We start from the raw sequence: 22,361 nt of genomic DNA on the forward strand, positions 1-22,361 counted from the left end.
GCTGCATCCAGCCACTTTTATGTTTCTTTGAATTGGGACAGGCAGTTTCTCTTGATGGGTTGGAAATTCACATACTGGGCACAGGTTCTCCATCATTCAAGTGGGCACAAAAAGACCCAACTTCCTCAGCAGAAAATCTGATAAATTGAATGATGAAGACTTTCTTTAGAGGACAAAAAAACAAACCTGAAATAATTGTTATGCTCTTGTACTTCTAAAGAGCAAAAAAACCACATCTGTTTTGGGTAGAATGAGAATTACCCACGTATCTTTCATTGTCTCATTTTCCTCACTTCTGTTGAGCATTCTTTGGGTTTTGTTTCAGTGTCTCTTGCAGAGCCTAAATTCTTTCTCTGGGACCCAGTTATCGTATGTGGGATTGTACTGGGTTCACGTGGCAAGGTTTTGGTGATGGGGAGGATTGCAGGGGTGGCTTCTGTGAGAAGATGCCAGAAGCTTACCCCAGTTCCAGCTGGCTCCAAGATGGACCAGCCACTGGCCAAGCCTGAGCTCATCAGTGAGGGTGGTAGCGCCTCTGAGAAAACATATTTAAGGGAAAAAACTGCTGTGCAACAGCAGCTGGGAGAGAGGGCTGAGAATATGTGAGAGAAACCACTCTGCAGACGCCAAGGTCAATGAAGAAGGAGGGGGAGAAGGTGCTCCAGGTGCCAGAGCAGAGGTTCCCCTGTGGCCTGTGGTGAAGACTGTGATGAGACAGGCAGCCCACGAAGGCCCATGGTGGAGAAGATATCCAGCCTGTAGCTCATAGAGGACCCCACCACACCAGAGCAGGTGGATGAGTCCTGCAGGAGGCTGTGACCCTGTGGAAGCCCATGCTGGAGCAAGCTTCTGGCAAGACCTGTTCTCCTGTGGAGAGGAGCCCACGTTGAAGCAGGTTTTCTGGCAGGATCTGTGACCCTGCCGGGGGACCCACATCCTTTCCTGAAGGACTGCACCCCATGGAAGGAACTCGTGCTGTAGCAGTTCTTGAGGAACTGCAGCCTGTGGGAAGGTCCCACATGGGAGAAGTTCATGGAGAACTGGTTTCAGGATATTCTTCAGTTTGAGGAAAATCAGCAAAAAGACTGTTCTTCAAAGATTATGTTGTACACGTTTGCTGTTTGGGGTTAATTTTTTTTTCCTAAGTTCTTCAAATTGTGTTACTATTGCTTAGATCTCAACATATAGAATGGAATTGATTGCTGAATTTATATTTGTGACAGTTTGGGATCAGTTTGATGGTTGTTGATTGCACTTGCTGACATTTTAAGGGTGTTTAGATAAGGTCTTTACTGAGTTTTGAGAAAATAATAGCCTAGGTTTTACTATGCAATTATTTAACTGTTTTTCCTTCTTTTTAATCATTAGGTGATGCTTTCCCATGGACTATTAGTCTGCATCATTTCAGTATATACACTCTTCTTGGACAACAGATGACACTTAATTTAGTGGAACCGATGGGCTGTACTTCTACTTTAGCTGTTACTTCCCAGAAACTGCTTGCTTCGGGGCCAGAATCCAGGCACTCATTTGTCGTCTGCCTCCATGTCGACCTTGAGTCCCTTGAAATAAAATGCTCCAACCCCCAGGTTGGTACATTTAATTGATTTATGAAAGGAAATTAAAAAGTAACTCTATTTAAGTACAATTGTTCTGTGTTTTGTTGATGAGGGTCTCTTCTATCTTTTTTTTTTTTTTTTAACTAGGCCATCAAGATCAAGGTGCTTAGATTAAGATTTGCTTTGAAGCTCTCTCAAGTTTTGTAATCTAAACTCTTCTCAAAATGTAATAGCTACAATATAAATGCATCTTTTGGCTGATGGAGTGAAATGAATTGCAGATGGACCATTAAGTGCTATAGCACTTATAGAACTATAGTTCTATTCTGCTGTCACTGTGGATTCGTATATTGAAGTGGTTTAATGTAATTTTTTACCATCGTTTCATAGAACTAGCATTTCTTTGAACATAAAGTGTTTCTTAGGCAAACAATAGTACCCTATAGTAAAGGGAAAAAAAATATATAGATGAATGTGTGTAAACAAGGGTTACCACCTCATTTATCTTTATTAAAAGGCAAAGATGTTGCTAGATTTCCAGAATGTGCACCCTGTATTTTACTGACCTGTAGGTTGCTGTAGTTCCCAATTGAGTAGATTTTTCTATGCAAAATTTTGATTAATCTGTACTGCAGCTTGAATAACACTTTCCTGACAGTTGCAACATTTCCAGTGGTGATGGAGAGAACACTTTTGTCCTTGGGAATTGCAAATCTGTTGAGGTCTGAATAGGGTTCTGCATTCATATGCTGTCTGCTCCGAAGTTTTAGCCATATGTATGATTTTACAGAGGATGTCATGGACAAAATGGCCTGTTTATTGCTTCATTTAATAGAAAGAAAGGGGAAAAAACCCAAAACATTATGATTTTGATCTGACAGAGAGCACGTTTGTAAAGATTTATGGACCTATGGCCTAAGTCTGGGAATACTAAAGCCAAGGTGGCTGGTGTGATTTTAATGTTATCCCATGTGTGTACTCATTACAATACGTTTCTCAGTCACATGCAGTTTTTCCCTTGCCTCATTCCATGTTCTATGAATGAAACAAGTGTTTTAAACTACGTATTCGTTTTATCCTCAATGTGTGGTCTCCTGCCCCATTCATTAACTTCCATACAAGCTATTTCTGACCCATTTGTTGTACACCGTTGTTGTCTGCACTGGACGGGCTCACTCTTCCTAGGAAGAGGCTTGGTAGAGTGAGATTGCGCACTAGAAAATTTAAAATTGAGCAGCCTCAACAAAGTCTACTCAGACTTGTAAAGCTGTATGACAGGTGTGTTTGGAAATATAAAGGGTGTTATAAATGTATAAATAGGAAAGGACGAAATTATGATTTTGCTGACAGTTTTACATTTTATATTTAAAGACTTCTGAAAGCTTTACTTTGAAACTTTGTGGTATTTCCATAACATTTAATTAATTCATATGCAGTAAGTTCACAGCCTATGGAAACCTGCCTTATTCTTATTAATTTTTGTAGAAAAAGATCATAATGATGTTGCAGCTATTTGGAGAATTGACACGTATTTTGAGATGTTCATGTAGCAAAATAGTTTGCTATTATACATTTCATTGGTAAACTCTCAGTGAAATTGCAGCAAATTGTCTGATCAGCTCAGATTGTTTTAAATCTCTAAATGTGTTACTCATAGTTAAGATATGTAATACATTAATAGCATTAATTTATAAGTGGAGTGGCATTGTTGTAAGTGGAAGCCTTACCTAAATTTGAGTTGCAAATTAAAAAGAACAATGGAGTAACGAAAGCACATTTTCAAGCTTTCCTACCAAAATGTGATCAAATAGTTTATTTTGCAACTCTAAGAAAATGTTTGCACTAAAAAAATTCGATTGTAGGCTCCATGTCAATCATATTACAAATACAGTGAAATGTTAAAATGAATTTGTATACAGGAATATGAAACCAAATATTGTTGTCTTAAAGGATGTACTTGTACACTGTGATGTTATTAATTTACTCAAGTGGTATAATGACTGAAAGGATGCAGAAAAATTATTTGAGTTTAGTGAAGGTTCTTGAGCTGTATTTTCTCCCTTTCATCTGCCTTACTTGTCCTTTCTGCTTATGCAAAAGGGGTAAAAAACCCCATCAGTCTTCTTTAACCAGATGTTCAAGAACAGAAAATGGAAAATACAGTTACATAAACAGTATTTGATAGTTATAAATTCACAGTAGAGCAACTATGAAATTTGATTCTTTAGAATGACGGGCTGTATTTTGTCTGGAGATGACAGCCTTAAAGTAGGTGATACTTAGTGAATTTGCTAAATGGTAGCAAAGGTGAAATATTTTACTGTATGACTATTATGATTTAATGTGAAACCATGTTCTGATGGTTGTATCTCTTTAAAGTCAATAGATACTTCCAGTGTGCCAAATTGCCAGGATATTGCCTTTTGTTGTAGTTTTCAATGTGTTATTTTTGAAGTAGAAAATTCTGTAATGTATTGAACTTCACAGATTTTTCTAAGTAGTCGGTGGGGTCTTATTGAGTTATGTGTGGTTTTGCTGGGAAGAGAGTGAAACCAGTGAGAGGGGGAAACTTTTCTTAACAAATACTGGCAGAGTTTTTGCTGTATCATTTTTCTTCTCTTGAATAGAATGTACTAGTAATTATTATATATTAACTGTTACGCTCAAAAATACTTATAAAGGAGAGAGACCTTACACTTACGTTAGCTCTTCTAATATCAGAAATGGATTTTTCAAAGTATTAGGACTACTCACTTGAAGGAGTACAGCCAACAGGAAAAGTAGAAATCCTTCCATTTTAATGATTAACAACCAATGGAATAAAATTAAGTGTATTAAAAATAACCAAAGACATAACTTCAGCTCTTTAGCTGAAGTTTTAAAATCTTATTTACATGTAGTCACGTGCCTTCTTTTTTAATTTTAATGAGGTTTTCCTCAGAGGCTTTTTGGTATTTTCCACCTTTTAACCTACCTCCATAAAAATCATCTCCCTGTAATCAGAGTGCCCTTTTTTGTGATGAACTTGTTGATTTGCCTCTGGTTTCAGAGCGGGGCAGAGTGTTTGGGTCGTACTAGGCTGTCTGGTTGCTGGCGACGTTCAGAGAGCTGGCCACTGCCGTCTGAAATAGCCGCTGTTTCAGAGTGGCTGGAAAGAATCTAGCCTGAGCAATTTTAAGATATCTCCCTGATAACATAAGTAATTCTTACCTTTCATGATTATGACTGTTGCAACCCCAGTGAGACTGGAACTCTCCAGTGTTGGATTAGCTGATGGCAAACCTCTTTACGTTGTCTTGGAGCACCTATGTAAAGACAGAAGTTGCATCATTCCTTCTTTTGTGTTATTTTGTACCTTTATGAAGAGTAGAATAATTAAATTTCTGGAAGCCCTACTTCATTAAGACAACTATAGCTGAAATTATCCTTTGGTTTCTTGACCAAAAAATATTTGGAGGGAGGGGAAGCTGCAAGCACACATGATTTGGGCATGTGCCCGAATCCTATTACTTTTCTAGAGACTCTTTTGCCAGCAAAGTGTCGACACCAGTTAGTGTTATATTAATCAGTGAGATGGACATTATTAGTTGATCTTCCTGTGTTACGTCGAAAAGACTTGGAAAACTTAGAAATTTGTTATTAATAATTTAAAGGCTACCAGTGCTTATCAGAGTGCTACAGACACAAAATATTTTGAAGCATAGCTGAAAGAATTTTTTGCCAGAGTTTGTTTGTCTGTAGGTTGCTCTGTTGATGAAGACAAAAAAAAAGTACTGAGAAGTTTATGTCCTTTAAGGAAAAATTCTGCCAAGAGTATGTGGCCTGTTCAATGTAAGTCTTGAAACTTCAAAAGAAAATCCAAGATGAATTAAGAAGGTTTTTCCTAAAATTCCAGCATTTCACCTCTTAAGAAAGGACTCTAGCATGTACTTTGAGACTTCATCGCACACTCTTATGCACAAAATCAAGTACTGTTTTATATCAAATGTAGATTGACAACAGTGTTTTTCTGCATCTGTTTTACCCACATAAGAAGCCCGCTTCATAGACTAGATCTGTCCTCAGGCTTAAAGTTCTTATAAATATGAGAATTGCCATTTTTTATAATGGCAAGTTGGGTATGGTATCCAGCTGTGGATCTGCTTATAGATTGTTTGCAGATTGTTTCTCTCTGAGCTTGTTTTATACAGTATATTGCAGTATGTTGTCATACAAGTTCTGTGATTAATGCTTATTTACAAAATCTTGTGTAAATATCTTAGAACTGAGTCAAACAATGTGCAAGTTAAACAGTATGTTTCTGAATATTGGAATGACATATGCCAGGAGACCATTGAGTTCGATAGTGGATATTCTTCCTAAAACATAGAACAGCTTCATCTGCTGCATGAGGTCATTATTTTAATATGATTTAAATGAATAATTTTAGTGTTGTTCATATTTCATAAGATTTGTTTGCCGTTTTCTATAGGCAGTATCTATACATGTGAAATATACCATAAATTACCTTTGTTTAATCAGAAAAAATTACATTAGTAAAAGTTTTACAAGACCATGTTATTGGCTGAGTTTTTATGAGGTACTTACCATATGTTTAAACAAAGCACAGATTATTTTTATCAATATCACTATACTCTGATGTTAATTATTTTAATTGCAATGTAGTTTCTTATTAGAATATTATAAATGGTGACAAGTTCAGTTCTGCTACATTCTAAGTCTCGGTTGAGGACTTTGATTTTCCTTCACCTCATTAAGGAAAGCTTCATCATGAAGAAGTTATTTTTATTTCTTTTAGGTGCAGCTTCTGTATGAACTGGCTGAGATCACGAGTAAAGTTTGGAATAAAATTCAGAGGAAAGGAATTCTATATCAGTCTTCTGTTTATGCTGAAACCATGACAGGACCTGCTCCTCCTAGCTCTCCAGTTAAAAGTAGTGTTGGCACCGTTCCACCAGATACCAGCACCTACAGCCCATCTGCTGACATTGGGACCACTACAGAGGTAGGCTTTCTTCAAAAAAATGTTGTGTGAATTCTGACTTACAAGGTGTGGTGGTGCTGGGTCAAGTAAGAATCAGAAGGATCAGGAAGGACAGTAGTGTCCCTATGGAAAGTAGCTTTGCCCTGATAAACTGATGAGGAATACTTCATTACTCAGTGTGGTTGGACCAAGAGGAAGGAGGAGAAAAAAAAAAAAAATGGTCTATTGCTCCTGTGTTTATAAATTTGTCTGGATCGTTTCTCTTTGAAGTGAATGAACTGTTATCAGGAAATTCTGCTTAGTGTTTTCAGGTCAAGAAGCAGAAGGCATTTTTCAAGTCCAGAATTATTAGAGTAGTAACTGGTGTTTTGGAAGCACCTGAGGTACCTGTGCTGCTTGTGAGTCATTCCAAGTAGCTTCAGCAGTCAGCCTGTTGTGTTGAAGCCCATCAGTACGGTGCCTGTGTCAGTGGAGAGCTGCTGGGTGTGCACTGGCAGCCAGGAGCGGTTCCGGGCAGTGCAGGCTCCCAGCGCTGACATTGCAGCTCACCCCAGGCCCATCCAGCCACTGTTACCTTCCAGCTGTGAACTACTCCTGGAGCTCTGTTCCTTCCCCTCTCCCAGCTGTGCCACGTCTCAGGAGTGCTTTTGTAACTCAGTCACATGAGGACTGGGTATGCAGCTTCAAAGGTAAGAGAGGTTGGGCACTTGGTTTTATATATTTCTGCTTCCTTAATTTACAGCACTGTGTAACTGCGTGGAGTAATCTGGTACCTGATTCTTAACCTCTGTGTGTGCCTGTCTGTAAACTATTATTTTTGAGGCATGGCAAGGAATTCTTCTCTGCCATACTGAGGAAAGAAGGCTAATTCTTTTGTCAGCGTGAATACGGTGTTAAACTTCCACCCTTGAGTATCATTAGCTGTGAGTCACCAGGTAGCTCACATAATAGAATGGGTGGTTATAGGAGGCTGTGCAGCTGAACAGGCCTAGTGCTTGTGATTTTCTTAGTGCCCCTGTCTGGCTTACTATTTGGAATAATGAGTTGGCTTTGTTTGTGCTCCAGGAGAGAGCCAAAAATGCATAAGGTAAGTACCAGTGATATATCATACATACACAATGCTTCGTTCTTAATGTAAAGCTCTTAGAATATGGAGAGGCTGTTCTGAGAGACTGGATTTATTTCTCAGGATAAACGCAGCAATTTTGGGGACACCTTGTAGAACATTTCTGGAACACAGGCACATACACAGCAGTTTGAATGCTGAATGCAATTACCTATTCAACATGTGGCCAGGATTGCTTTAACCCTATGTGTGGTTTATATTAATTAATCACTCACCCGCAGAGGTGGCTGTCATTAAAAAGTGTTTGAGCCACAGTTTCAGTTTCGCTAAACTGTTTCTGCATTTTTTGAATAGCTTTGGTTTTGGTGTATTTCTATGTGTGTTTGATCTCAGTTGTGAAAAAATTTGCCATGGGTAGAGAACTGAAGGTAAGCAATAATAGTAGGAAAACAATATGATTAGAAAAAAATGGGGTTTTTTACCTGCTCACATCAAATCCCTTTTTCATTAAAATCAGAAACCACCAGCTTTAAAAAGAACAATTTTCTTTTGACCCTCTCTATAACAGCAGTATTTGGAGTATATGCAGTACTTGGAGCATTACTTGAAACTGATTCAGTAATTGTTTTAATCCATATTTTACCAAGATTATTTTGGTAATATGGGTCTAAGTTCAGTGTCATATCCTACCCCTTTGCAAAGTGTTGCTCATCATTTATTTAATTTTCTTTCTATTATCAACAAATGTTATGCACCAGCTAAATAAATTTTCTCCTGATCTAGATAAAGTTGGGTGAATTAGCAAATGAAGGACAATGTTAGAATTCGTGTTCAGTCTTTTTCAGTCTGAAGCTAAGACCATAATTTCAATCTTGTTAGAACAGAAAGTTCTATTGGATTTTTTTCACGATAGGCGACTTAGAGTTGACGTAGCACTTTACAACTGAGATTTTAAAACTGCTTTGAAAGTAATGTACCATTGTCCTTAGGCAAGAAAAATAAATTAAAAAATTGATCATGCTCTGAAGATATTGTTAAAGATATGGAAGAGGAAAGAAAGGTACAAACAGGAGAAAACATTTGCATGAAGACACAGTTCATATGACTGAAAGACTGAGGAACAGGGCTCCTGTCCATCGTCTCCGTTCAGAGCTCTCAGCACAAGGGGTTTTGTCTGTGGCTGGAGGAGGAGGGCAGGTCAGCAGAGCCAGCCCGGACAGAAAAGCATACCGAGGGAGGCGTCATTTGTTCAACGGAGACAGTGAGGGGGGAGAACATATACATGGCTAGATATTTGAGATTGCAGGAAGTTCTTTGTCAGACGTTGAAAATGAGAATTAGGAGGCTAATTTTTATACTGTCAGGAAAGGATTCACAGGCTTGTTCAAGTAGGAGGGTAATAGTTTTGGCTCAGCAGATGAGGAAAATCTTATTCCATTTCTGATTAACTAGGTGAGAATATTAGATGTATTGAGGTGATTAAAATCAAAACAGTATGTAGTGTGCACAAAGGTTTTAGTTAACAGTAAAACAGTTAAAAAAAAAAAAAAGTGCAAATGTTTTAAATTACTGTGGTTGAAAAAAAGATTTAGAATCTTTGTCCTGGGAAGTCAAGCCATAGCTTAGATTCCTGTAAGACCAATAGCTACAAAAATGCTACATTAGAGTTTGTGGGTACTACCATTTTTATGAATTTGTGAGTCAATGTTTTTACTTGAAGATCACCTTTGACATCAGTCTTGTGATTTCCTGAAAAAAGTTAGTGGTACTGTAAGGTGAAAAAGAATGGATAGCCAGTGGAAGATTCATCTAAATGTTTTGGTTGTTGTGGGATGTAACATCAAAGGTTGTCTTGACCCACTGCTTTCCTGTATTTGAAGTCTGAGGTTTAAAACAAAACAAACCTCAAAAAAAACTATTATCCCTTCGCTCTTAGGACTAATTTTATGTCAAGCTACCAGTTCGAGTGAGGTGAATCATCTAGTAGGATGACCAAGTTAATGCATTCTAGATGATGTAAACAAAGTAACATTTTCCAAACAAATTTTTATTGAACCACAGGGAAAATGATCTTAAGCACTCTACCACCATTTAAAATCAGTGTAGTCATCACTACCTGATTTTTTTTTTTTCTCTTTAATCTTTTGGTGATCATCAGTAAAAATAAATGCTTTAAGGCTATACCAGGAACTTTTGCAAATTGCCATGTGTAAAGCAGTTAAGAACATTGTTCCTGAGACTCTGCACAGTCCTGATGTCTGTGAGTTGTGTAGTACTGTTGGGGGTGGGAAAGGGAAAGAGGTAGGAGAATCACACTTGGCCAACCAGTGAGAAATAGTAAAAGGAACCACCTTCTCACATTTCTAATAGACTGTTTTAGACAATGTAAATTAAATAATTTGGAACATAATGGTTGGCAGTATATCCATAACACATTCTCTTCTGCAGTTGGTGGCTGTCTCTGAACTTATTCAACATAATTGCTAGTATCAAAGCACAAACTAGGTTTTCTTTATAATGACATGGTTGCTGTCCTGTTCTTTGAGGTAAAGATTGTTGAGAATTTTAAAACACATGTATTGAAAAATTAGCTAAGGAATGTTCTCCCTCATTCTTTCTCACCAGTGAAAGCTGTTTGTCCTTTGAAAGTAGTTAATCACTTAGTTTCCTTATTTCCTTTTGCTAACTTAATTACTATCACCACATCTAGCTATAGGTAGTGTAGGCATTAAATGGTGCATCTCCTTTATTTGAAGAAGGCAGGATGTGAAGATGAGGGAATCTGGTCACGTCTGCTGTTTCCAGCTGCTGTGTTGAACTACTTCAGTCTGCTGAGTGTCTCAGTTATAGTCCATATAATACAGGCTTTATTTGAAGAGAAATAACCTCCCTAGTGTGGTCAATAATGCCCAGAACCCTGTTGTAGATGCAGGGGTGTGTCTCAGTGGCATCTGCACAGAGCTATACAGCTATTCCTCTGCCCCAAAAGCAGGCAAATAAGTTGGCAGGCCTTGTTGACAAGAAATGTAGATAGGTTTTTTTTTTTAATTGTTTCATCTCCTGTGAAGTACAGTAGCTAGTTCTATCTGTCAAAATGCATAATGAGCTGCATACACTTATGCCATACTACTTTCAAGGAGGCCAAGTTTTTCTTCTAGGTGAAGACGCAGTCCTCCACAGCCTGTCCAAGTATTGATCGTTGTGTATAACATCTATCATAGACATAAGGCTTTTCGTCTGGAGAGCCTGTTTTTCACAAGAACCTAACTAATGAAATTCAAACAAGTATTTTAAAACCCAATTGCGTTTTCTTGCACCAAAGTGCAGTTGAGGACAGCATATTTTTCCACCTACCTGCCAAAGAAGTAAGTTTCATTTCAAAGTGTAGAAGCAGAGTGGAGGATGTCAGGGTAACCTAATGCTTGTCAGCTTCGTATGTTGTGGTATTCCTTACATACTCTTCAGAGACTGGTATAGAAAATCTGAGCCATAGGGAGGAACTGGTGGTGTTTGGAGACAGCAAGACAACAGTTATCTTTAATACCTCGCAGAAATGGTGATTGTAGGAACTGGGATGTCAGGAAAGTTAACCAACTGAGAATAAGTGATACTGCAGGGAAGCGGAGGATGACTGAGAAAGGCATGCTTTCTGTTGGCAGCAGAGGGGAGAGGGAAGGGGGGAGGCAGTGTGGGGGAGGCTGAGAAGACTGGAGTAGTGTTCCACCATTTTCCTGGGTCTGATTTATCCCTGTCTGTGGTTTTGCTGCTGGTTGGAGCTGGACCACTCCTTTCCCTTCCCACAGAGTCTGAATTCCATCAAGGGAGCAATAAAAGCAGATGAGGCAGTTGCAGTGCAGGCACTCGCTGGCCAGGAGACCTGACACCAACAAAACCTTATTTAATTGCTGTCTCGATACTTGCAGGTCTAAAACCAATTGCAAATACTCAGAGAAATGGAAAAATACTTTTATTTTAATCTCTTTAAATACTGCATACTTAACATCTTTACATTCTCTAAAATACTAGTGTCGATTACTTACAGATGTATATTTTTGGTCTTCAGAAAATTGAATGTACTTAATATTGGCCTAACGCTACTTGCACAGAAGTCAGTGGGAGCAAAGCTAGGTCTATGTTGTTTGTTTTGGAAAATACCATGCTGTATTTGTAAATTATAACTTGTTTGCAGACTATTGTAACAGTAATGTTTTTAATGAAAGAAATGGAGAAGGTAAGGCGCAAAAAATTGAGTGCATCAGCCACAATTTTACCTTGCAGCTATATATTTTGTAGTGATTATTGCTGGTAAGCATCAATGAAGTATATAGTATATAAACAATAGTATGTTTTCCTACAGGTTTGATCTAGGGAAATTTTCCAGAATTTTGCATTTTATCAGAGTCTGTATTCTGTCTATATGTTCATATATTTTTAAATCTTGAAATCTTTGCTGCGATAGGTATGAGGATTTTTAGGTTTAGAGATTTTTACAGTTGGTATATTATTTTGTTCTGTGGGAGACAAATTATTATTTTTAAAGCTTCTTTCAGCTGCAATGGACTTGCTATAAATGAATTGGAAGAAAGCAAACTCTCACTGCCGTTTATATTAAACAGCAAAAGAAGTAATTTGTTTATGTGATCTGTGGATGATTTATATTTTAAGCTGCATGTAATTCTTTTCGTGCTGACAAGTTGATAGGAAGCACCACAGTCCTGTGCGGATAAAGCTACCTAGCTTACTGAATTTGTCTGGGTGGTGGTAAGACAGGGAAACATGAGTGAGAGGCTTAAGTACTGGAGGGCTGGAAACAGTTAATCATTTTTACCATCCCTCCTTTGGAACCACAAAAGCAAAGGTAGTGCAGACTGCAACAGGCCACTTGTTACTGTTTACTTAAGTGCAAACAGTGGTAGAAGTGTTTAGTCCTTGGGGAAACTCAGTGATTGAGCAAGAACGCAGAAGTTATTTTGATAAGGCATAGCAGTAGTGTGGCCAAACTGTGATCATCCCTGAGCTTTAGGCAGGCCAAGGATGAAGGCCTCATATGTTTGGATCTTCCTGATGAACAAAGATAAGTTCTGCTAAGAAAATAAACTCGGTATATTGGTCAATTTGCAACAATCGGTGAAAGAATTAAATTGTATATTTTAGGACTTGGCATGAGAAGTTGTGGGAAAATAGTTCAGGGTTTTTGACTCTGGCTTGATTTTTCTGTAGATCTGGAAACAGAGCAGAAAATTAATGCATAAACATGTTTAACAATACCACTCTGGGTGCTGAAAATCCAAAAGGAAAATTGAAACTGCATGAGAAACAAGAGCACAGTCTCTTTTTCTCACTGAAGTTTCTTAGTTTTTCACCACAAAAAATTTCTAAGAATTTGAGCTTACTAAAAAAAAAAAAAAAAAGACGACAGCTACTGCAGACCATCAGTTTTTCAGTCCCTTCCACTGTCCAGTGGTTCTGGTTACAGTGCCATTAACAGAAGGCTAAGAAGAAATGCAATCTCTTCATTTTTGCCCTCCCAAAGGACAGCCCGATAGCAGCATCTGCCTGCAGAGGAGCATCTGCAGCGCTGCTGCCACCGAGAAAGAGAATGGGCCAATTCAACTGTTTATGTGTGTTTGAACGGCAGAAGGAATTTGATGGTATGTTCACATTGAACTGTTGAAGTAGGGGGTGGGGGAGCCAGTAACCCCTGACAGGGCCGTGGTGCTGAGCAGCTGGGGATGCCTGTTGATAAGCTCTGCAGCTGGCAGAGCTGCGGACAGAAGAGGTTATCGCTGAAAGCCCCAGCTTAACGCGGTTGGAGCTGTACTGTTGAGCTACACAAGTGTACACACCAGTGACCTGGAATGCTGGGTGGGAATGCAGTAACCCGAGTACAGAATGGCAGCACAAAGCTGAGTACCAGTGAGCTGAGGCCCTGGTTAGGACTCACAGGCCCTGCGGTAGAATAAGCTCCAAAACCCCCGGCAATTGCAGGTCCAGGTGTCTGATCCCCAACTTACTCTACCTCTGGCTGTGCCCAGAGGTTCACTGTTCCTTTATTACTGAAAACGTTCTTTTACATCGACATCACATCCTCCATTTGACTCCTTTTCTTTTTCAGGTTCGCTTCCAGAAATACATGCATGTGTAGGCCTTACTTGTGCATTGACTGAATGAAGTTTTGTTCTACAGCGGTGCGATTGTGTGTTACAGAATTTGAACAGGATTTGATAAAGCCACCTCACATGCTACAGAAATAAAAGTGTGAGAAACATCTGCAAATCAGATAAGCATAAGCACAAACAACATTGGAACGATGCCAGCAAAAGCTTAGCTCCAGCAATAGCAATGGAAACTGCGAGCACCTTGGCCTCTTTTTCCTCACCTGTGTATTTTTTTGTTATAACATATCAGATATATGGCCTATTTTATTATGTATTTTAGAAGAGGAGGAAGCAGTTTCTAATGCTACATCTGGGTCCGTACCTGTAACTGGTTTTTTGTAGACTTCATAGACCTAATAGGCTTGCAAGTTGGCAGGGGCCACATTCCCTAGAAGTTAGGGTTTCCTGCTTTTAAATTTGATTGCACATTCCTGGCTTAACTTGCTTTTCATATATGTCTAGGATTTTGGTAGATAAATGTAGTTCTTCAAGAATCTCACAAATACTGTTATAAGTAACCTTGTGCCAAAATTATCAACTGGCTGATTCTCTGAGAGGCGTAGTACTTCATTTGGTGTCTTCAGAAAACTAAGCTTAAAGAACAGTGTGGGAAAATGATAGCTTCAGTTTTCTACAGAACAAAATTATCTATGTACTCAAACCACTAAACAAAAACAGCTCTCTGTGGAAAAAAAAAGTATTTAACAAAATGCATGGAACATCTGAAAACATTAAATTATGAAAAATAAAAGAACCAAATTATAAAATTCAAAACTTGCCATTGTGGCAGCATATATTTACTGTTAACTGCACCCCTTGAAGTTTAATTTACTATTGTTTGTTTCTTTTTAACTATCAGAAATATAGAGACCTGCCAAAATTTTCCAACAAAGTTGATTTTCATACAAAAACCATTTTGGAACATGTTCAGTGTGAGAGTGAGGGTGTGTATGGAGAGTGGGGAGGAGACTCTCTCTCATTCCCACCCCCTCCACTATGGTTTGTACGTTACAATTTGGCAAATTAAGTGTGCCTACTGTACAAAAAGAACTTAATAAATGCTCCAGCTCTAAAACCAAAACACACACAAACAAAAAACGTTTTTAATAGAATGAAAATAAGAGAGAGCAGCGAATCTGTCCACAGAACATCAACATTGGCTTGAACTTTGACTTGAACTGTAAATGTATTATCAGGTTTAAATAAGTATTGTGTCTCTCTTTCCTTAACCTTTAATTGGCTTCAGTTTCTTAATAACTTGTGAAATCTATCTGAGTATATTGTCCTTGGCTGGTTCCTTCCTTCAGAGCTGCCCTGCTGAAGGGATCCCCCCATTCCAAAGTACCACTGACTCCAGTGTCTCTAGAGCATGTGAGATTTGATGAGAACAGTCATCCCAGATGCTGTGAAACTCCCACATAGAAGCATCATCCTTTGGGGTATCATTCGAAAGCAAATTATGAAGGTGTGGGAAGTTATTGGAAGGCAGAGTGTCAAAGAACTGTTTGGATGAGTTATACAAAAAAAACATGAAGAAGAAGGGAATTTATGGCCAGAAATTAAAAGGCTCAGAAGTGATGCTGTGCTGGTGGCATGAAATTGCAAGTCATGAAATAGGATGAGGCTTCTCTGATGTCCAAATGAGGACTTTGTAAATAAAGACGCATTAAGAAGGGAGACAAGATTCTCAAGTATTTTGTTCTTTCCAGCTTTGGAAGGATATATTTTTGCTCCTGCTTTTTATAGCTTTACAAGTAGAAGAGTAGATAGCTGGAGGGGAGGCAGGCTTATTTTTGAAGAGAGTGGACAGGGCTAGTCAGAGGATGACAAAATGGCTGGGTTGTTGTTGCCTCCTGGCTTATGCCACTGTGGAGCCTGCCGTTTCAGGAGAAGCCATAAGGACTAACATGGGTTAGCACTGGAGAAGTCGCTGCTCTGCCTACATCCTTTCAGATGCTGTGGGACTTCCAGGCCTGACACCCTCCAAGGCTGTTTGCCAGTTTTCATTCCTTCCCCATACTTTTCCTTTCCAAGGACAGGCGCCGGCATCCTTGAGGAAACAAAACTGAGTTTTGCTTACAGTGCTGAAAAGATACCTGCTTCTATGTTACTGTCAGTGCTGCCTTGTAGGATAATTAAGTGGCACTGGAGAGAGCAGAGTTCTTTGTGAAGACAGTAGGAAACGTCTTGCAAAGGCATGGCTAGGAAACAGTACTCAGAGATAGAAGTCTTTGGGCAAAAAGGTCTGGCAGGAGGTAGGAAGGATTTTGCTGGGGATGCAATGGAGAAGAAATGCTCAAAAGAGAAAGGAGAGAGGGAAGGCAGGAAGGGAGCGAAGGCAAAGTGTGTGGCTGAAGTTTAAACAAACAAACAAAAGTAGCCTTGAGTAGGTCCTTTCTCCCATTTCGTTTATAAGCTATTTGTTACTGATGTAAATCGACTGACAACCTGGTGACAATTAAGAACCTTTCAGGGAAGAAAGGATTGTAAAAGAGAGAAGGTGTTATAAAAATGGGTGGATAAAATGATACAGGGAAGTTTCCCTCTGGGAGTTCTATTTGAAGGGAACCAGATGAATCTTTTTCTCCTTTAACTCTGGTTTTCTGCTTGTTCTCTTCTATGCTCTGTACCAGCTCTTTCACCAGTGCACTCATCCATTCATCCCTTGTTTCTCTAACTTGTCTTCTGTAAGTACATTCAAAATCTTCTTTCCCGAATTCATTTCCTTAACTCCCATTATTACATCTCCCTGTTCCTTCCACTGCGCATGCAAATAAATATATACATACCCAGGCAAGTGATCTTTCTCTCTTTCTGATTAATCTTCACCATACCCTTCTGGTCCTTGTCCAGCTACTTCAGACCAGTCTGTACATGTCCGTCTCATAGAGGCAGCAGTGTTCCTCTTGCCTTAGTTTCTGGACTAATTGCACTTCTTCTGCCTTTCTGGATTCCATGAGGACCACACAATTAATGGATAGGCCTCTAAGTACTGCTTTTTTTTTTTACAGAGCAAGAACTTCGTTCAAATCAAAGCACAGGGTTAATTTTCTTCAGTTCGTTTCTGCAGGTCTTTGGTACATCCAGCTCAACGTTTGGTCATTCATTTATCTCTCTCTCTCTCTCTCTCTGACCATTAATAAGTGATCAAGCATTTTATAGCAGACATCTTGAAGATTTATGTAGTATAAAAACATCACGGGCAAAACCTATCATAGGACAATGAATATAGAACATGCATTCCAATTTATTACCCTATTTGCCTTTTCATATTTAAGATACTAGCATAATTTGTACCTTTTCAGAGGTCAGTACCGTCAATACTACAGGATTTCCTTACCCTTCTGTTAGCTCTCTTGAAGGTGAGCTACTTGTTTTTCCTATGGGTTGAAACTCTTCATTGTCTTTCTTTCATGCTCTGTGATATCATTCCTGCATGATATTCACAAATCCAATGAGTAATATCTTTTTTTAGTTTGCCTTGTATACTGTCATCTAATTCCGTATCCATGGTTCCTTGACACATTATGACTAATATTTAAGGAAAACTTCCCAATTATGACAGCACTTTCTTTCTGTACACTAATGAAATACTTCTCATAGAGAATGTTTTCTTCATCCTGACCTCTTCTGCAAAAAACAGACATTTTTTATTTGCTGTTCACCAGCCATTGATGATTAGTAATGTTAACACTCACCTTTAATCCTGGAGATTTACAAAATTGAACTACTTAATTTTTAGAAACAAAAGCTTTAATTCAAGTAGCTGCCAGGGTTATCTTTTTTTTGTGATGCTTTTTGATTTTTTTTAAACAGATTTCTTTAATATAGTCAAAACAAATTTGCACAGTTTTGAACATACCCGAATTACATACTTGCTAGTTACATTCGTAATGAAAAAGACAACATCAGATGGATTAATAGTCCTGAACCTTGGTAAAGTTAGAACTGCACTCATATTTCTTTGTTTTCCTCTTCACAAATGGTATCTGAAAAGCAAAAGCCCACTGTCATTTGAATGACATATAAAGCTAATTTCTCAGCCCATAAAACACATTTGAAGTTTGTTTCTAAATCTAGTAATGATGATATTTTTAAAAATTGCACAAGTGTATTTATAAATAATGTTATGGACATACCACTGATTTTTTTCAAAGCTTACTTCATGAGAGTAGAGTGTTTCTTTTCTTCTTGGATTGTGTAAGTTCATATGGAATGAGCATTACAGTGCTATATACTGTCTCCCTCCATCAGTACTTAGCCTGAAGTACTTACTTGAGCTATGGCCTGATTTTTTTTTTCCTTTCATTTGTTTTAAAGAGCGAGATGAGGAGATTGAAATGTATGTATACTCCACTAAGAAACATTTTAATATAGCAGCTAACTTTCTGCACCTCTGGAGTCTTAATTCTTAATTCTCATTTCAGCACTCCATATTAAACCTGTTGAACTGGTCCAGATATTGCCGTTTTGTGTTTAGGTATTATTTTCCCGTAACATATGTTACTTATTTGTGCAAGCTTTCCTTTCCTCATATGAATGAATATCTGGAGTGGTAAGTTCTTGATGTCAGCTATTGACAACAGAGATGGCTTCTTACCAACTGAGGTAGGTGTCACTGGGTTTTTCAAGGGTGAAGTTTACTGCACACAGATAAAGCCCCTTTGCTGTTTCCTTCTGTGTCCTCTAAGAATTTTGCTGGGACCAAACAAAAATAGTTAATTTGAGTAACACAGCTGAAAGCATGAAGCTGTGGCAGATGCACTCAAGGCCCCCTCAGCCAAACCAACAGCAGTTTCGTCCCCCGCAACAGAAGCAGAAGCTGTGTTGCAGTGTTTCTCTGAAAAAGAAGATGGTAAAGGTAATAATATTCTCCATTATGCAATACCTTCTAAAAGCACAATGTCAGCTGCTCCATTTGGTGTCTATCAGCCCAAAGTCATAACGGATTGTGTGCAAAATTTTTGTAAGATTTTGACCCGCCTTCTTGTCTTCTCTCACAGTTAGGTTGGTGATAAGAGAACATGTATACATGATTGAAATCCTATAATTAAACTGTAGTTCTGAGTTGATTGAAAATGTGATTTTTCAATAGAAATGCTTCCATATGAGCAATATCATTTGGTTTGGGGTAAGTTCTACCTGTCTAGAAATAGATTGCTAGCAGAATTTCCATATTCACATTCTCCAGTCTTGGATTGCAGAGTGAGTCAATACTGTCAGATCTTTAGTTTTCCTACTGAAAGTAAGTTTTTCTGGGACATCTGAAGTTGAAGTGGGTGCATTGTCATTTATTGCCTGGCAGGTTAATATGGATTCAGTCAAACCTCAGTGCTTTTTGTGTAGGTCTGATTCCAGGGTGTCTCCCATATAAATCATTAGATAAATCTCAAAATTCACAAACATGTTCTTCATCATTTACAATTCCTAATCCTCAAAACCTTCATTGAAAGTTGAAGGCGTTAGGTGTTTATTGGTCTGTAAGTTTTAGAAACAACTTGGTCTTAATGTATCAAAGTGACAAAACCTTGTTCCTTTTGTGTCTGAATAATGAGGAAAACTTGCAACACTTGGAGTTGCGAAGGTGCTGGTGGAGTTTTAGTGGCTTCTTGTTGACATTAGTGACTTTTGTGTCCTTTACATTCGGTTTGATAGACTGTACACACTAGGAGCAGAAGCTGATGAGCAATTTTATGTTTGTATCTTTCCTTTGCTATTTAGAGGCAGTAAGTTCCAGCAAATGAGCAGGATTAAGTCCTGTGGATGGTAAATATTTCAGTTGTGCCATCAAGAATTATCAGAACATGCCTGCAGGGCTCTGATAAGCCCTCGTAACAGGATTTTCAGTACAGCTTTCATTTGTCATGTTCTTTTCCTAAAAACATTAACCTTTGTGTCTTCTTTGTTGAGCCCTTGATGTTTTAGGGCATGAGCGGAGATTATCACAGAATCACATTATTAATGGCACAGAAGCTTCTACAAGCTCATTTGTCAACATATCATGTATTTAAGAATATCACAAGTGACAATGACCTTTTTTAAACAATAGAAATATTTTAAAAGTGGCAACTAAGATGTTTCCAATTCTTACAAAATGCTATGATTTTGTGAAATCATTTTCCCAAGCAGTTACAGGAAAGCTCTTAGAAGAAGAGAAAAGAAAATGGAGGAAAAAAAAAAAAAAGCCAGTGTGTGTGTCGTACAGAAGTGTTATGGCCATACTGAGTGGCTTTTCATTTGGCACCTCCAACAAGACTTTCTTTGCCTCTCAGATATGCACAAGCCTGCTTAGCTCCTTTCCCTTTGCATCTCAGAATATTCCTATCAGCCTGTGTTTTTTAATTGTTGGTAGTATTTCATTAGTGTGGCGTTAATGAGGAAATCTCACTATGCCAAATGGAACGTTACAGTTTTACCATATAATCTTTGCCAAAGTGTATTTTCTCTGTCTAAGAAAGGGAGGATATATTTTGTTTTATATTTTTCCTCCTGTTATTTTTTTAAATTCAAATACCGTCAGCGAGCCTGTATTTATATAGTTTGGGCACCTACATCAGTCTAGACAGAAGAAAAAAGAGGAGTGGTGAAAAGCAACACTTATTCTTTTCCTCAGCTATTGCATCTGTTTCATAGGGTGATTCTCTTCAGGGCGGTGATGATTCTCCCTTCTCAGACTCCATTACGTTGGAACAAACAACAAGTAATATTGGCGTTTCAAGTGGACGTGTCAGCCTGTGGATGCAGTGGATGTTGCCAAAAATTACTATAAAATTGTTTGCTCCTGATCCTAGAAATAATGGCACAGGTATTCGGCATTTTTTCCCCTAATATACTATTTTAAATTCCGTACATTATTCTACAGCACAGTATTAGCTATTCAGAGCATTTATTGACAATATTAAATACTGTAATGCAGAAATAATGAGTTGGATCTGTATTTGAAACTAGAGTGACAAGCTCTTCTTAGGTTAGTGCATGTAGTCAGAATTCAGTGCTGTTCTATTATTTAGTAGTATGATTTGTGTATGTTCATGTATAAACATGTAGTTTTGTATTGTTAACTTCAAATTTAAATTTAACGTAATCATCATAGTATAATCCTTAATGTCATCAGAAGTTTAATATGGAGTTCAACATAAAAGTTTCAACCCGTGTTAAAAACAGAAATATGTGTGGTACACAGCTTCTCTTTTTTCCTTTGAAATTAAATTTGAATTATTATCCAGGCAGTAGTTGTTTGAAAGGAACTCAGATTCTATAAAGGTATTGCAGGACTTCAAATATTTTTTGTTAGGAAACACTGCTCCTTAGCAATTAACATTGTTACTCATAGAAATGTGAAAAAATAAGGAGACTAATGATTAAAGCTAATTTTGAAAGGGATGTACTTAAACCTTTGACTTTAAAAAAACTTACTTACATGAGAGAAAGAAATCTCAAGTATGGTTAGAGTACGTATCTTGGCAAATATTTTTGTACATTTTTTTCCAAGAATTATACTCTGAACACCTGAACTAAAATCCCCATATACAAGTCTCTCTATACATTTGTATAAAAAGCTTTGGATTCTAGGATTTTTTTCTGATTCCTGTCTGTAAGACACGTGAATCAAAAAGTGCTTTATGAAAAAATTCTGAGTAGAAGTAGCATCATCCTGTTTACAAAATATAGTGTCTCAGATATATTTCTTGCTTAAAAACTTGCAAGTTTCAGATTTATAACTTAATAATTTTTATTTTCTTTGACTATTGCAGAAGTTTGTGTTGTCAGTGAATTAGAAGATCTCAGTGCCTCAGTGGATATGCAGGATGTCTATACCAAGATCAAATGTAAAATAGAAAGCTTCAATATTGACCATTACAGAAACAGGTAATTCCTGGAGTTATTCTGCTTCAATTTCAGGAGAAGGCAAGGTGGGGGCTTTTTTTGCTTAATTCTTAAGTTGAATTTAAGGTAATTGTTCAATTTCAGTGAAATGATTTTAACCTTTTAAGTAATAAAAGTAAGAATTACATTTTCTCAGAATTATAGCCAATTACAAGGAAATACATAGAAATCATTACAAATCAGGAGTGCATTTTTCACTCTGCTCTGTTGGTCCATTAGACTAAAATAATTCATGTTAGCTGAACTTTCGAACGAGAAATTCCTTAAATATCTCTTCATAATGTGTTAGCAAGTGCCATTATTTAATAATTTATGGTACGATACCCTTAGGTATTAAAAAGAAGTTTCTGAAAAATGGAGCTGTTTCTTTTGATGTGGCTTAGCAACACCATAATGCAGGGAACGAAGCTGATTACCTGTGTCTGTGTGACACGGCACAGGGTGATGCAGACACGCCCGAGTAAAACTGCAGTACTTAACATCCACCAGTGTGTCACCAATATTATGTACGTTTTGAGTAGGCAGTTAGGCCTGCTGTATGTCTTAGCAAGTCTTGTTGAATAGTTTGCTTCACCAATGTGACTTCGTTCATTTGGCAGCCAGACACACGGTTCTGTACAGAGATTCGTGTGCCACCTTCTAGCTCATATTGGCCATGAACACACTAGTCTCAACAAAATCTGAGAGGGCCTATGTAGTCTTTGGTC

The 22,361-nt window shown here is 38.0% G+C and overlaps 1 protein-coding gene across 6 annotated transcripts in view; it reads left to right on the plus strand.

Moving 5' to 3' along the window:
• The window catches only part of VPS13B (vacuolar protein sorting 13 homolog B), a 459,420-nt gene that overhangs the window by 242,839 nt on the left and 194,220 nt on the right, over nt 1–22,361 (plus strand). For all 6 annotated transcript variants that reach the window (XM_065627245.1, XM_065627244.1, XM_065627248.1 and 3 more), the window contains exons 24-27: nt 1,369–1,589; nt 6,358–6,564; nt 20,401–20,572; nt 21,522–21,636. In XM_065627245.1, coding sequence (XP_065483317.1) covers nt 1,369–1,589; nt 6,358–6,564; nt 20,401–20,572; nt 21,522–21,636 — 715 coding nt within the window. The remainder of the gene's footprint in view (nt 1–1,368; nt 1,590–6,357; nt 6,565–20,400; nt 20,573–21,521; nt 21,637–22,361) is intronic.

The sequence above is a fragment of the Caloenas nicobarica genome, chromosome 2 (genome assembly GCF_036013445.1).
Source record: "Caloenas nicobarica isolate bCalNic1 chromosome 2, bCalNic1.hap1, whole genome shotgun sequence".
Lineage (NCBI taxonomy): Eukaryota > Metazoa > Chordata > Aves > Columbiformes > Columbidae > Caloenas > Caloenas nicobarica.